Source organism: Neopelma chrysocephalum, unplaced genomic scaffold (assembly GCF_003984885.1).
Source record: "Neopelma chrysocephalum unplaced genomic scaffold, ASM398488v2 Primary Assembly neopelma1_59, whole genome shotgun sequence".
Taxonomy (NCBI): domain Eukaryota; kingdom Metazoa; phylum Chordata; class Aves; order Passeriformes; family Pipridae; genus Neopelma; species Neopelma chrysocephalum.
The window spans coordinates 18607237-18617645 of record NW_020897714.1 but is presented as its reverse complement, the minus strand read 5'-3'; the positions used below and the strand labels follow the sequence as shown (position 1 = coordinate 18617645).

The 10409-nt window shown below is 52.4% G+C and overlaps 1 protein-coding gene across 3 annotated transcripts; it reads right to left on the bottom strand.

The window, feature by feature from the left end:
• Window positions 1-573: 573 nt before the first annotated feature.
• SLC16A8 (solute carrier family 16 member 8) lies at window positions 574-7916 on the bottom strand. 3 transcript variants are annotated; one of them, XM_027680796.1, is made up of 5 exons: window positions 7809-7916; window positions 5616-5915; window positions 4978-5121; window positions 3559-4422; window positions 574-1344 (listed from the first exon to the last, which is right to left on the bottom strand). In XM_027680796.1, exons 2-5 carry the CDS (start codon window positions 5842-5844, stop codon window positions 950-952), a joined length of 1632 nt encoding a protein of 543 aa, XP_027536597.1. In that variant the 5' UTR covers window positions 5845-5915; window positions 7809-7916; the 3' UTR covers window positions 574-949. The 3 variants fall into 3 exon arrangements, with proteins under 3 accessions (XP_027536597.1, XP_027536598.1, XP_027536599.1); XM_027680797.1 differs by having other exon boundaries at window positions 5616-5906; window positions 7809-7904; XM_027680798.1 differs by lacking the exon at window positions 7809-7916 and adding an exon at window positions 7301-7324.
• Between the last annotated feature and the right edge of the window lie 2493 nt (window positions 7917-10409).

Sequence of the window (10409 nt, the reverse complement as noted above, 5' to 3'; positions counted from 1 at the left end):
GGGGGTTTTCTCTATTTAAAAGGAAAACACAGGCACGTCTGGTGCCATTCCTGCTCAGTGGATAATCACTTGGGACACCGTTATTTACCTGCCCTGAAACCCCCACCCCCATAGGGGCCAAGTTGTTCCCTTCACACGTCAATAGGACTCACTTGAGCCTAGATAAAGCTGGCTTGGTGCTATTCCTGTCAGCAAGGCTCTGTATTGTGGCTGCACACCTAATGGCATTAGCCTTTCTTAGATGTCTTCTCCTTACACCTCAGCAGCAGCCTCTAGCACAGCGCTTCACTGCTTGGAAAAGCAGTATCATGTGTCACTGCCCCAACTTTACCATCCACAAAAGGTGCACCAGACAGAGGTGGTCGGAGCTGGTGGCCCCCACTTTGGCAGCATCCAAGGGAGATACCGCAGAGAACGTGGTGTTTACCCCCATGCTGGCAGCAGCTGGAGGTGGCCCAGATGATAGCTATGAATTACACCACCTCCTAAACCCACTGCCAGTGAGACTGACGCTATCCCAACCATTGGAAATGGGGTGAAGGAAACACTGACACCAGAACGAAGCATACCAGATCTGATTACAAAGAGTCTCTAATTGTTTGTGTTCAGTATTGTGACAGTGTGGAAGGAAAAGGAGAGTCCTTGGCAGCCTCTTCAGAAGACTTTCTCCAGGGCTGGTTTGAAAGTGAGGAAAGATTTTTTTTTTCTTTTTGGTGTTTGGGCTGCTTTGAGCCTGTGTTGTACCAGCATGAGCGCAGGATGCAAGTAGACGTATCACTGGGTAGGTGTGTGGACATATGTACTTAAGGACCAGCTATTATACCTCTCCCTCTTACTTCTTACATCTGCCTTTGTCCCAGCTTTCTCCTCCCCATATCCCACCTACCCTCCCATGCTGAGGTGCATGCAAACAAGGCCAGTTTTATACATCCCTGTTCCCCTGCCCTGGCTAGAAACTGTCCCTCTCCACCGTCTGGTCAGCGTTGCAGCCGTCTCGTGCCAACACCTCCCTGTCCCCCGCAGGACACCCACCTCCCTCCCCACTCTGCTCCTCTGCCACGTGGTTGGCCTCCTCGTTGGCTGCCACCACCGTGTTGTCAGTGCTGTGGGCCGGCTGGTGGTTGCCACTGCTGTGCTCCTCGGCTTCCTGCACGTCGGACTCTGCTTCCTCGGTGTCGCTCCCACCTCCCGCAGAGGGGTTGTTCTCTGGGGGAGGCTCCTTCTTCTTCGCTCGGTTCAGGCAGCAGTAGCTGGCAACGGCCAGGAAGAGAGCAGACAGCACCACCTCTGAGCCCGCCAGGTAGAAGATCACCTCATAGTTCTTGAGAGCATCGACCAGGCGGCCTGGTGGTTGGAGAAAAATGAGGGGGTCAGCTTCAGCCCACACACTCCTGCACAGACAGCCCAGCACAGGTAGGCAGCACCTGCATTTGGCTGACCCATTCCTCAAGGGAAGAGCAAGAAGCCTGAATGTCTAAAAATCACCCTGGGCAAGAGCCACACTGTACCACCAGGGAAAGCTCCTTAAGAGTGCAGAGATGGTGTTTTCCCTTGTTTGAAGAAGGTTAATTAATTGTGACACACTGATGTTATGGTCTGGCACCATGGTGGGCCACCTCCTTCTTGCCAAGGTGAGCAAAGCCTCTCATGACTTGGCTGGTCAAGTCTCAGAAAAGAAAATTTGAGAGGCATTGCTATTTCTTAAGCTATTATGTCTGGAAAACATTCTGAAGGGAAGAAGAAACTTCTCTTTGGCAGAGAAATCCCTTTGATTGGCCCACACCTGATGATTTCTCTGCCAAAGAAATGTTGTCAATGTATCGTTTGAATGCACTGGGGTTGGCAACGGATGGAGGGTTCCCAGTCTTTGGTGCTGGGGAGCCTCAGCAGCTGCCCTACTGCAGTCAGGATGTGGCCATAGGACTGTAGACTTCATCCCAATCCTGCATGCTCCTGACTGTGCATGTGATCCCCAGTCCTTGCTGCACTACAGTGCATGACCTGAAACCAGCCCCAGGACATGCTGAGGTACCTCCTGGAGCAGTCATATGAGGCATGTGGCAAATTCCCCCCCAGGTGAATGTGCCCCTCTTCACCAGAGCCAGATGGCGAGTGAGGAGCCTGCATGCACAAGCGGGCATGTGTGTGTGTGCGTGTGTGTGTGCACGCGCGCGCGTGTGTGTGTGTGTAGCTTATCCTGTACCAAACTCCCTCAGCCCCACCCGGGCGGGAAGCAGCTCAGGAGGATTACACCAAACAAAGCCACTTTGTTCAACCCCCTTCTCCCAGCCGAGCACTGTTCCCCCTGAGTCCTGCTCCCCCTGAGTCCTGCTCCCCCCAAGTCCAAGCTGTCAGGTTTGTCAGCACACTCGAGTTTCCTGCACCAGGGGGGTGCTGCAGCAGCAAGGAAGGTGGGAACCACGACCTGGCTGCTCCCAACACCATTCTTCAGTGACCCTGCACAGTCTGCATCCCATTGTGTGTGCACACAGTACCAAGGCACAGCTGAACTGTGGCAGGAGGGCTGAGGGATGTCCCCTGTCACTACCCACTGGTGTGCCTTGCTCCTTTGAGCAAGGCACTGTTAAATCCTCCTCTCCCCCTATGATCTCTCTACAGATGACTCTAAGACACTTATTTCTAGACCCTCCCTGGCCTGGGACTGCCAACTGCCCCACAGCTTATAAGGTAAGACATGAATTGTTGTTAGCATTAAGAGGGTCTTCTCTTGGCCACCAATTTTTACCTGAGAGCTGGGTGGAGTTACTGAAGGCAGGTTTTGCTCATAACTGGTGATATGTGCTGGGATATAGACCTTTCACACTGAGGTCTTCACTGATGGGCTTTAGCCCATGTGTTACAGCTGAAGGAAAGGAGTGCTGGAAGCAATGGAGTGGTTCCTGCCTGGGGATTTGCCCATGGTCTTGTCCCTGACTCTTCCCCACAAATCACACATGCAGGAAACTGCACTTCATTTGTAAATAAGCCTTTGGCATGATTTGGCTTTCTTAGACCTAATCAGACACTTAACATTAACCTATACCAACCTGAAGGGTCTCTCCATTCAACAGTTTATGGGCCGTTTGTGGGGCACAGACCTTACCAGGAACTGTGACCTAGACTAGACAGGCTGAAAAGCTGTGGGTGTCTTAATCCTCTTAAAAAAAAGTAACAGCAAATGCCTCAGGGGGCTGTACAAACTGTTTTGACTTGATCGACACCAAAACACCTGTGTTGTGGGATTGGGGCCATCACAAATTGACACTGCTATTTACAGTACCAATTAAAAGGCCGTAGACACACTGCAAACTTGAAAGACCCCTGCTTTGTCCTGATGAAGACTCTCAAAGGTTTGCCTGCAGCATGTGCCTGACCCTGTCTATACCGTGATTTTATGCGACATTGACAACGAAGGCAGAAATCAGCTCTCAGCTTCCAGAGGAAATTTGAAGTTGAGAAATAGGGTCTTTCTTCAAATAGTGTGTCCATGCCCAATACCTGCAATACCGTGGAGCGGCAGCCAGAAGAATCACCTTTGTTTTGCAGCAAAAGACCTACCTGCAGAGGGTGGACCGATGAGCACAGCGAAAGCCTCAATAAGTAGGACCAGCCCGATGGCACTGGAGAACTTCTGGGAGCCAACGATGGCCATCAGCACCTCGAACTGCAGTGCCCCCACCATGCCATAAGAGATGCCAAAAAAGACACAGAAGATGACCAGCCCTGTGTAGTTGCTAGCCCTGGCACTGCAGATGTCTGTCAAGCCATTGAAGAGCATAGAGAAGCTGAACAGATATGCCACATGTGGGCGGACCCACTTCAGCCCTGCCACCATGCCACAGGCTGGGCGGGCAAAGATGTCTATGAAACCAATGATGGAGAGCAAGAACGCAGCCTCTGTGTCTGGTACACCTGTGTCCTTGGCATAGTTGACCAGCAATATGGGGGGCACAAAGAGGCCCAAGACCAGGATGAACTTTGAAATAGTGTAAATGATAAACCCTCGGTTGGAAAAGATACTAAAATCCAGAAGCTTCTTTCCTTTCTTGGGCTTTTTCTTGGCTTTCTTGGCTTTCTTGGTTCCATCAGTGGTGCTGATTCCCTCCTCTGATTTCCCTCCTATGGGCAGCATCTCCTTGGCTTCATATTTGTCCTGAGCTTTCCCCATCTTCCGCTTCATGCCCATATCCAGGGGTCTCATAACTGCCCCACAAGTGCAGCAGTTAAGCAGAAGGCCCCCCATGATAAGGAACCCTCCTCGCCAACCAAACTTCTCCAGCAGTACTTGCCCCAATGGAGAGAGGGAAGAAAGGAAGACAGGGCTCCCAGCAGCAGCCAGTCCGTTGGCAAGAGGCCGACGCTTGTCAAAGTAGGTGCCCAGCATGATCAGTGAGGGCTGGAAGTTCAACGCCATACCCAGACCTACATGAAAGTGAGAGCCGGGAGGGAGACAGGAAGTGCAAGAACATGAGTGTGGTTTGCAACAAGCTGAAAACTCCCCTCAGACTATCCTAGTCTGAAGTGCTATGATGGGATGAATGTGTTCCTCACAAGCCTCTGTGCCTTCATGTTGGTGGGTTGCCCCTGCAGAAGACAGGCCAAACCAGTCTGTTTGCCTGAAGTGTGTTTGAATCAGGTGACTGTGGCCATGTTTAGGCAGGACCTGTGCCTTACACAGGAGCTTTGCCTCTCTCCCCTACCACTATATACTGACACCACCCCAGTTGCCATGTTTGCTGAGCACCACTTACATTTCTCCTGTCTCTGTCCCCTCAACCACAGGCCCTGCCTGTTTAGATCCAGCAGATGCATCCCTCACAAGTGCAACATTCAGGACTAGATGCTTCCCCTAGCATGTGCCAATAGGTGAGGGGAGACTTGATGCTAGACGTGGCAATGCTAAAGGGAAATACAACGTGGTCTTGGCTTTTCCCAGGTAAGTCTGCGTTGTCCCCCACCAACTCCTGGGACTCTCACCTGTCAGCACACCAGCTGTCAGATAAAGCTCAATGATATTGGTGGTAAAAGATGCCAGGATCATCCCAGCAGAAGCGAGCAGCCCACCAATGAGCATCACGGGCCGGCAGCCAAACTGGTTCACCATGATGCTGCATACTGGTCCTAGGAGGAAGCAGAAGAGACAGTAGGAGACCAGAAGGAGAGAGGACAACTGGGAAACGGCAGGTAGCCCAAGCAGGGCACTTGAGGAAGATGAAACAGTAATGATGGAGATCACTACTTGGCTGCTTAGATACACATCCAAGGGGCCTGGCAAAGGGAGAGAGGCTGTGGTGTGGAGACTTCTGCTTTTCTCTGCCTTCAGACCCCTGTTCCCTGGGAACAAGAGGGGTATGGTGTGATAGGGACAACACTTCAGCAGTGGAAGCAAACAACTGTCTAAGAGGCAGGTGGGATGACCCCTGAGGTCTCCTGGGACAGAGGAAATAGGGACATGAAATGCAGCACACTTCTAGAAGAGAAGTGATGGGACAATTGTATTCTGCATCTTGGTTCATGACTAGGCCAGTGAGAAGGGTCCATGGGGACATGGTCTAAGCCCATGGCAGAATGGGGAAGGCACAAGCTGGGAAGGGGGAAGTGTGTCCAAGCATCACCTGTTCCATAGAGCATGGCCAGCATGATGGAGGAGATCCAGGCTGTGTCACTGTAGCCAACATGGAAATCTTTCATGAGCTCCTTGAAGTAGACACTGACGGCTTTTGGGAAGGCATAGGAGAAGCCGGTGATCACAAAGCAGCCAAAGAGCACAATCCAGCCCCAGCCACCATCCGGGGGCTTCACGGGAGCTGGGAGCTGCCCTTCCTCTGGGTCAGGTCTCCCCATCGTCTAGCCTAGGAAGGGAAAGGTGGGAAGGAAGGAAGTAAGGCAACAGAGAGAGACAAAATCTGCAGGGGCTGGAAGAAAAGAACAGAAAAACAGAGCAGGCAAACATTTACTACAAGGTTTGTCTCCATGCCCACCATCTCCAAGGTCTGAGAGCCTCCCCAGAGGGACTGCATCAGCTCTTTGCACCTTCATCCTACAAGGCAAGGCAGGATTAATTCTGGGTGCAAGGTTATGCCTCAGCTGGGCGAAGGTGGGAAGCTCCCCCTGAGCCTGGGACAGCCCACAGCTCCATAACCTCCAGCTAGGCACAGCTGAGCACTGTCACAACTCCCAGCTGAGCCTGGAGAGCTGCATTTGATGTGGCATTAGGATCTGCAGCACCCCACTTGCTCCATATCCAGCCTTGCCTGCAGGTGGTGTGAGGTGAACCCAGCAATGTGAACCCTTTTTGGTTCCCAAAATCTTCCTTTGAGCCTCTCCCATGCTGGTCTGCTCCAGCTGGGAGCCCTCCTGGACCTGCCCTGCTATAGAAACCTCCAGCAGTGAGGCAAGGAGATCCATTAAGCCCACTGTACTTTCCTCTAGGAGGCCCCGGTGCACAGCACTCTCCTTTGCCCCTGCTTCCCTGCTGCCAGGGGCCAGATTTTTGAAATAGGTGAAGGGGGAGAGAACGGAAAACCGGTGGTTATTTGCATGCCAGAGAGATTAGGGCTCTGTACCTACACGGAGGGGCTGGAACAAAGCCTAAGTGGGGAGAAGGAGGGAATTAAAGGGGATGTCTTGTGAGTTGCTCTCGGGGCTCTTAAGCTGCCGAGGAATTTTGCTCCAGCTGGCTGCTGTGGGTATGTTTTTCATTTCTCCCTTAGGTACCAGGTCTCTGCCATGCCCCTTCCAGCACCATTGGCCTCAGTTTCTTGGTCATTCAGGCTTATTTTCACACCTGTGTGCAAACCCATCACTGGACTTTGATTATAGATGCTCCTGAGTAAGATCAAAAAAGCATTCTCCATGCATGAGCTGGGCTTTTTGGGTCCATTTTGTCTTCTATTGTCACCATCTTTCTGGCAGTACCCTTCCAACATGGGTCCTCCCTCCTCCCCAGCTCCCTTGGCTGAAGGACTACGAGATGGCAGCAATGTCGCCGTCCCTTGGCACTGGCAGTCATGGGAAATGCCAGCAGTCGTACACCAACTACAGACTACTGAGGGGACAAGGACTGTCCTGTGGATGCGACACACATGGCTAGAACCTGGTACTTTTGGATCTGGGTGCGTTTCTCAGGAAGTACCTGTTCTTAGTGTCCTCCAAGGAATGGGGACAACTTGATCTGATTCCCATAGCTGCTGTTGCTCTGCATGTCAAACAAGTGCAAATCCTTTAGACAAAAGTGTGGAGGGCAAAAGCTGGGGCAGAGCCACATAAAGGGCCCTTGCTTGGCAAGAGGTGAACCTACCCTATCAGCCACTTTCAGCTGTATCCCTCCTTCCCCTCTGCAGGGGTCCCTTCTCCTGAAAACACAGAGGTGGTTATTCAGTGCAGCACCCAGATGCCTGTCACCAGAGTTCCCCAAACTTTCAGGACCCCATCAGCCATAAAAAAATGGAGTAGAATCTGGCTCTGAGCATGGACTGGAGCAACTCTTCTGGATAGCCACATCCTTGCAGCTCTCGGGCTGAACAACAGGGGCTGGCACAGGCTACTTCAATCTCTCCCTCCCATCCCAGATCTCAGAGACTGTGGCAAGGGATAAAGGCATGAACTGAGAACACAGTGCTATAAGGACATTTTTAAGGCAAAGAATAATTACAAGGAAGAAAAGAATAATTATACGCTCTCCAGCTACCCATACTCCCATACCATATCCATACCTCCAACTCCCCCCTCACACCCTTCCCAGTGTTATCTGGATCACTGGCACCCTGACAACCAGATTGAACAGTCTCCTCAGCTTCTGCCATTACCTGCCTGCTGTTCCTCTCCCAGCTCCACCTGACTGATAAACTAGATCCGGTTGTACAAAAGGTGACCTGCTGCCAAAGCACACTGATTTCTCAATCACTGCTGGTGCTCCACCACTGCGCCATGTGCTGCACGTAGCTACTTCCAATAAGAGCGACTGCCAAACCACCGAACACACCTTGACACTTTTTATCCAAGCCCTTCTCCAAGCCTCACTCTTCTTGATCGCATCCCACACCACAAATCAAATGAATCAAACCACTGCTATTCATCTTTCCCTGAAACCTGCAGCACTCCACCAGCTTCCTAGCAAGAAAATATTTGTCTGTCTGTGACATGCTCTTCAGAGATTTCTGTAGCATCGCCTGTCAATGATGAGTTCACGGCGTCTCATTTTGAAGAGCAGGGTAGACAAAAATCCATCAGTGCTGTTGAGTTTGGAGCTGGATAGGTACCTCCACAGGAGCCACTTGCTCAGTGCTACACAACTGTACAGCAAAGGATTAAAGCGTTTTTACCTGCCTGCAGCTGTATGTTGGCTGAAAAAGTTGAAGTGCAACAGAGGAGCTCACCTGTGGAGATGCCTCCAAGGCCAATACGCTGTAGTACACCTCTGCTGGAGATTTATCCCAGTGCTGAGCCAGGCAGTTCAGAGCTGCCTTGTTCCTAACACAACACATATGCTTTTCAGCTCACGGCTGCACACAGTGGACACACCAGGTACCCTGCACCTGCCTTTGTGCACTCTACAGCTTGCTATCATTTTCTCTTTAGTTAAGGAGCTTTATTCACGGGTAAAAATATCATGCGTAGGTTCACATGCACCTAAAAGCTCATCAGCAAGGCACCTATCCTTTCCAGTGCACCACAGAGCTGGCACTGCCACAGAGCTTGCTAAAGTGGGTGCAAGGAGAAGACTTGCGCCAGCACCAGAAGTCGCAAGCCCAGGTTAGGAGGGAGAAGACCACAGCAACTTGAGATGTGGTTGCCAGTCCCTGGACACACATAGAGCACAGTGCAGCCAGTGAGGAATGGTGCCCAGCAAAGCCCCACTGTGCCAGACTAGCTGCATCCAGGAGGGTCCACATAAATGCTAAGATGGCTCTTAGTACCTCCACATAGTACGGATGGGGTGGGGGGTCTATTTATCAAGTGCATGGGCCACAATTCATGCCACCAGCCTCCCCAGCCCACAGACAATGCTCTGGGAAAGCATTTCTTAGAGGATTAAATAAGTGCAGGCCTAGCTGAAGCTGTCCCAAAGGCTGCCAGAGTGAGGATGCAAGCATTTCCCCATGCCACTGACCTGTGCAATGAAGCGATGACCTCCCGACAAGCTGAGCCTCCAAGGGCTGGGCAGACCCGTCAGCAGTGTTTCCTTCTCCCTCTGGCTGGCACTTCCCAGCTCTAGATGAAGGTGCCTGGTTAGATGGTCCTGCTGGATCTTTGCTCCATGGTGGGCACAGGAATGGTGGGCCTACAAGAATCTAGCACCTGTTGAGCAGTCTCTTGTACTCCACTTCTTCCTTCTGGGCAGATATGTCCTCACAAGACAGCTAATCCCACTCTCAGCCTGCTTTCCTCCAGTTCCGATGATGCCCAGCAAAGCTGCCCGTGGCCAATGCTCTGTGTGGGGGACCCCCTTGCCTACTGTGCGTGCAAGTAGTGCCCTACGGCACTCCCAATGTGGATGTGGGTCAGCAGCTGCTTATGGTTTCAGGTCGGCAGAGACCAGCAGGTGCTGAGCGGGCAGAAAGCACTTCTGCACTTTTAAGAGGCTTTTCCAGCCAATGGGGATGAGGTGGCTGCCTGCCGCAGCCCGAATCCCTTGGTAATCCTGCTGCCCAGGGGCTCCTTGCCTTTCCCCCAGCAGAGTGGGGCAGGCTGGCAGGGCTAGATTCAGAGGGATCAAGTCAGGCAGAAGCAGAGTGAGGGTGGGGAGTGCTGCTGATGGACCAAGCCAGGAGTGAGGGTGCTGGGGAGGGGACAGTGGAGGATGAAAGCACGGGCTCATGTTTCAATAAGGGGCAAATTGGGGAAAGGTGCTGCTTTTGAAGCATCCCACCACTTCCTCAACTGCCAGCCAGAAGGATGAAGAAGAGCTGGAGAGGTTTGGCAAAGCATGTGCCCAGCAGAGAAGGAAGACAAGGTGCACCAGCTGAGGAATCACTGCCAGCCATGGCTCAAACTACCTGATCCAGCTCACTCCTGGCATCTCAATAATCCCCTCCAAAACACCTCCCTCAGTGGCTGACTTACAAAGAGCGTCTGGCAACTGTGGGGGAACCCGTTTACTTCCAGGGAGGGGGCTGGAGCTCCCTCCAGCTGGTGTTTTGGGGAGGGAAAGGCTTGGGCTGTAAACCCCCTCAGCCTCTCAGCGGGGGGGGGGGCTGCAGGAACTTGGCAGCACTCACGGCCGGGGTTTAATGTCTATTAATAAGGCTAATCGGCTAAGCCTCGGCCATTGCTCCCGCTCCCTCCCTCGCTCACGCTGCCTCTCCCGTGAGGGCTCTCCCAGCACACGTAGGGTATTCCCAGGCTGGTGAGGCCCCCACAGGTCCCAGGGGAGCATTTCCCCCTGCACTGAGCAGAGCCGGGGTGGG

Coding starts and splice junctions, on each gene's coding strand:
- SLC16A8 (XM_027680796.1), bottom strand. CDS start 5,844: ATGGGGAGACCTGACCCAGAGGAAGGGCAGCTCCCAGCTCCCGTGAAG. Junction 5,122..5,615: donor GGCCATGCTCTATGGAACAG/GTGATGCTTGGA, acceptor GCTTCCTCCTAG/GACCAGTATGCAGCATCATG. Junction 4,423..4,977: donor GACAGCTGGTGTGCTGACAG/GTGAGAGTCCCA, acceptor ACTTTCATGTAG/GTCTGGGTATGGCGTTGAAC.